The 3,656-nt window shown below is 37.4% G+C and overlaps 1 protein-coding gene across 1 annotated transcript in view; it reads left to right on the top strand.

Annotated features, from left to right (window-relative positions):
* Nucleotides 1-459: 459 nt before the first annotated feature.
* The window catches only part of col6a4a (collagen, type VI, alpha 4a), a gene marked incomplete at its 3' end in the record, with an annotated part of 32,858 nt that continues 29,661 nt past the window's right edge, over nt 460-3,656 (top strand). Inside the window, exon 1 of the mRNA XM_016666618.1 lies at nt 460-586. Coding sequence (XP_016522104.1) covers nt 511-586 — 76 coding nt within the window. The remainder of the gene's footprint in view (nt 587-3,656) is intronic.

Genomic DNA, 3,656 nt, shown 5'->3' with positions numbered 1-3,656 from the left:
ATTCCTATTCAAGACACTTTGAGAATGACTATATATGTAATATAGGCGGCTACAGAGTATCTTTGTTTACATTTTTGGTTGGTGGTGTGCCTCGGGATTTTTTCAATTAAAACAATTACCTTGGTTCAGAAAAGGTTGAAAAAACACTGCCTTAAAGTATACATTTATTTAATATATTTCTTAAAAGTGTATTTTGGTACAATTAGATTTAAGTATGTTTAAAGTTATAATTTAGAATTTGGTACAAGTATACTTTTAGTATACTTCATATATATTTATAGGTAGTACACTTAATACTTAGTATACTTAAAATGTACTTTCACAAATGTAAGTATGTTTGAAATATATTAAGGTATATATTTTTTTCACCTGACTTCACTTCTGGTTCTGGCTCTGGTTTCCCACCGCCCAGCTGGACCTCCCACTTCCAGCTGTTGTGCAGATTGCTCCTCTTCATCTCCAACTTGTCTGTTTGTTTCAGGAAGAGAAAAACCTGAGGGCAGATCCATCATGGAGGGGGGCCGGAGTCTGCTGCTGTGCCTCATCGTGGCAGCGTGTTTCCATGGCAACGCCGCCCAGACGACAGGTGGGTGCGATGATGCTGCGCTGCTTCACATGCAGACACTTCCACACTTCACTTGTAACAGTGTAGGAGAGATTAACTCAGCCTGAGATGCATGTCTCTGCTCCACCCTCACGCTGCCCTCCAACACAGCCGGGCTTCACCTTCAGCTGCAGGACACTAACTGGGGTTAGCTGGTACAGCGCTGAGCAATCAGTATGTAGAGCCCAGTCTGAGGAATCCTACAGGAGTAGCAGAGGAGACGACCTGAAATGTTGGGATTTGAGCCACAGACAGTTCTGCTTTGGATCTGCCTGGTTCTTCAGTGAACCGTCGCCATTTCACAGTTCAGGATTTACAGAGAGCGTGACTCTGCATGGATAGAGCACATCAAAGATACGATGTGCTCTATGGCACTAATGCTAAAGCGCTATGCCAACATAGTACTTATTGAAGGCTGTGGCTAAAGTGCTACATTCAATCACGTCGATAACCACGAAGTGTCACTGGTTATATTTCCATCCAACTGTCAAATTGAATTTCCATCCATCCATCCATCCATTCATACGGCAAACTTGGAAAATGTTGCAAAAAACAAATGTGAATTAGCCACTTTTGTTTTTATGTAAACCTACGCAGAGCTTAATTTTGCCAGATGATGGCGCTGTAAAACAGAAGGTATGGGTGGCGAGCTAGCATGAACCACACAAATGGAGGGAGTCCTCCAAGCTGAAGGTTTGCACTGTAACAATTTTCCAAGCTTTGTGGCTCTGGTAAGGCACAGACTCACCAGTGGATGGGAGAGTTTGCTGCGTCAGAACATATTTGGAAAACGTTAACACGTTTTCAAAAATGGGAAAATCCGCCATAAAACTTACGGACATTTTTTCAAAAGAGTTTCCATCTACCTTTTCTAATGCAAATCCGGAAGTGAAGGGGGCGCTATGTCCTATACTTCCGTTTGTATTTTATTTTGAAATCTGTGATATATTTTCACCTTTAGGAAGGAGTTTCACTCTCAAAATCTATTTAAACTTCTCTCTTTTATTTACTTTAGCGCAGCTCACAGTTTTTAACAAATTCTGTTGCTTTTGGTGTACTTCTGAATCTGCTCCTTAGTCGCATCTTTTCGGTCCTGTTACTGCCTCTAGTGGCGTGGGGGTGGTAATACAACTAATATAATTACATTACTAAATCAGAATACCAAAGTCTTTATTATTTACTATTAATTTCGGCATTACTGGAACAGTAAAAGATAAATTATCTTATAAAACACCATATTTTTCATTTTCTTAAGGATGTAGAGCTAATTAAATGACAAACAATACCTTTATACATTATAAATAATATATATCTCCATCAATTATGGGAGGAACAAATGACATAAGGACACATGAAAAACAACATGATCAACTATAATAAAAATACCATTCACAATGTATATGTAAGAAATTTAATTGAGCAAAAGTCAATAAACAAATGAATTAGGTACAGAAGAATAACAACCCAGGTTGTTACAACCAGGATTGTTAAAGATATAAGCAACAATTCACATCTTTGTTTTTACAGTGCCATGTATATTATTGAACCGTTACCTTAAAGACATAGTCAGTGTTTTCAGCAAAGTTGAGCTGACTGTCCAGGAATGACTCGAGGTATTTAAAATTTGCCACAGTTTCAGCAGGTTGGCCATCAAGTGAAACTGGAACCACTTCCAGGTCTTATTTATGTAATTTAATTAGCTCTACTTCCTTAAGAAAATGAAAAGGTATGTTCTTTTGTGAGGGACTTTATCTTTTACTGTTCCAGTAATGCCAGAATTAATAATACATAATAAAGACTTTGGTATTCTGATTTAGTAATGTAATTAGATTAGTTGTATTACCACCCCCACGCCACTAGAGGCAGTAACAGGACCGAAAAGATGCAACTAAGGAGCAGATTTAGAAGTACACCAAAAGCTACTTGTTGAAAACTGAGCTGTGCTGAAGTACATTGAGAGGGAAACTCCTTCCTAAAGGTGAAAATATATCACAGATTTCAAAAGAAAATAAAAACAGAAGTATAGGAAATAGCGCCCCCTTCACTTCTGGAGTGCAATGGTCCCATTTCCAAATAAGGTATGAGACTCACAGCGGTTCGTCCCGCCCCTTCCTGTTTGCTGCAGCGAGGTCCTTCTTGGAAGCAGCAGGACATCAGAAGATTTAAAACCATAGACATAATATAAGCATAGACCCTCATGGACCGCTCTCGCCTATTGTTGCTGACGAGATTTAGGGCGGCCATCTTGGAGCGGTACTCCACTCCACTCAGCGTTATGTGTTTAGCAGCACAATGACGTATCAGCGGATTTAATCGATCATAACACACTTTTTGTTACTGTAAACCATATTCAAACATCTATCAAAGCTACATTTATAAACAATTGTATTTTTTAAGTATGTTTTTAATACATAGTTCATCATATTTAAATATGCTTAGTGGCTATAACCATAGAATAGGAATGGAATATTCTGATATCGATGTGTGAAGAGCATATTACAAAGCACACAGCCGTTCATAATTTATTTACTAAATTATTTAGTAATATCAATATATATTTATAGAACTATACAAACACAAATAAATGATTAATAATGAATAATATATATATTGGATCCATGTTTATATGTCTTCATATAAACATGGATAGTCTAATATATATTAATCATCGGCTGTTTTCCAGCTTCAGAGATTCAGCAGCTGATTGAGTCCAAAACCCGAGGTGAGATTCATCCGTGCTGCAGTGAATCCGTCTCTCTTTATAGATTTCTCCCTCTTCTTCCTCACATCGTGTCTTTAGGAAACTTTCAAAACAAAAACGGAAGATTTAGGATGTATCTTACTTTGACAGAGTGAAAGAATATAAATAATAGTCTTTACCACCTGTGTAAACTTTGCCTGGTGAATGTTATAACACATAATATAAGTTTTATAATATGTGTTATATTGTTTCATTTCTAATGTAGGCCCTTGTGTCAGAAAATAATTTTTTTTTTTTTTTTTTTACGGAATCTCAGTTAGCCTTCATAGCGGGGCTGAACCCGTATTACAC

The sequence above is a fragment of the Poecilia formosa genome, unplaced genomic scaffold, assembly GCF_000485575.1.
Source record: "Poecilia formosa unplaced genomic scaffold, Poecilia_formosa-5.1.2 Scaffold754, whole genome shotgun sequence".
Taxonomy (NCBI): Eukaryota; Metazoa; Chordata; class Actinopteri; order Cyprinodontiformes; family Poeciliidae; genus Poecilia; species Poecilia formosa.
This window is presented reverse-complemented; position numbering and strand designations above follow the sequence as displayed.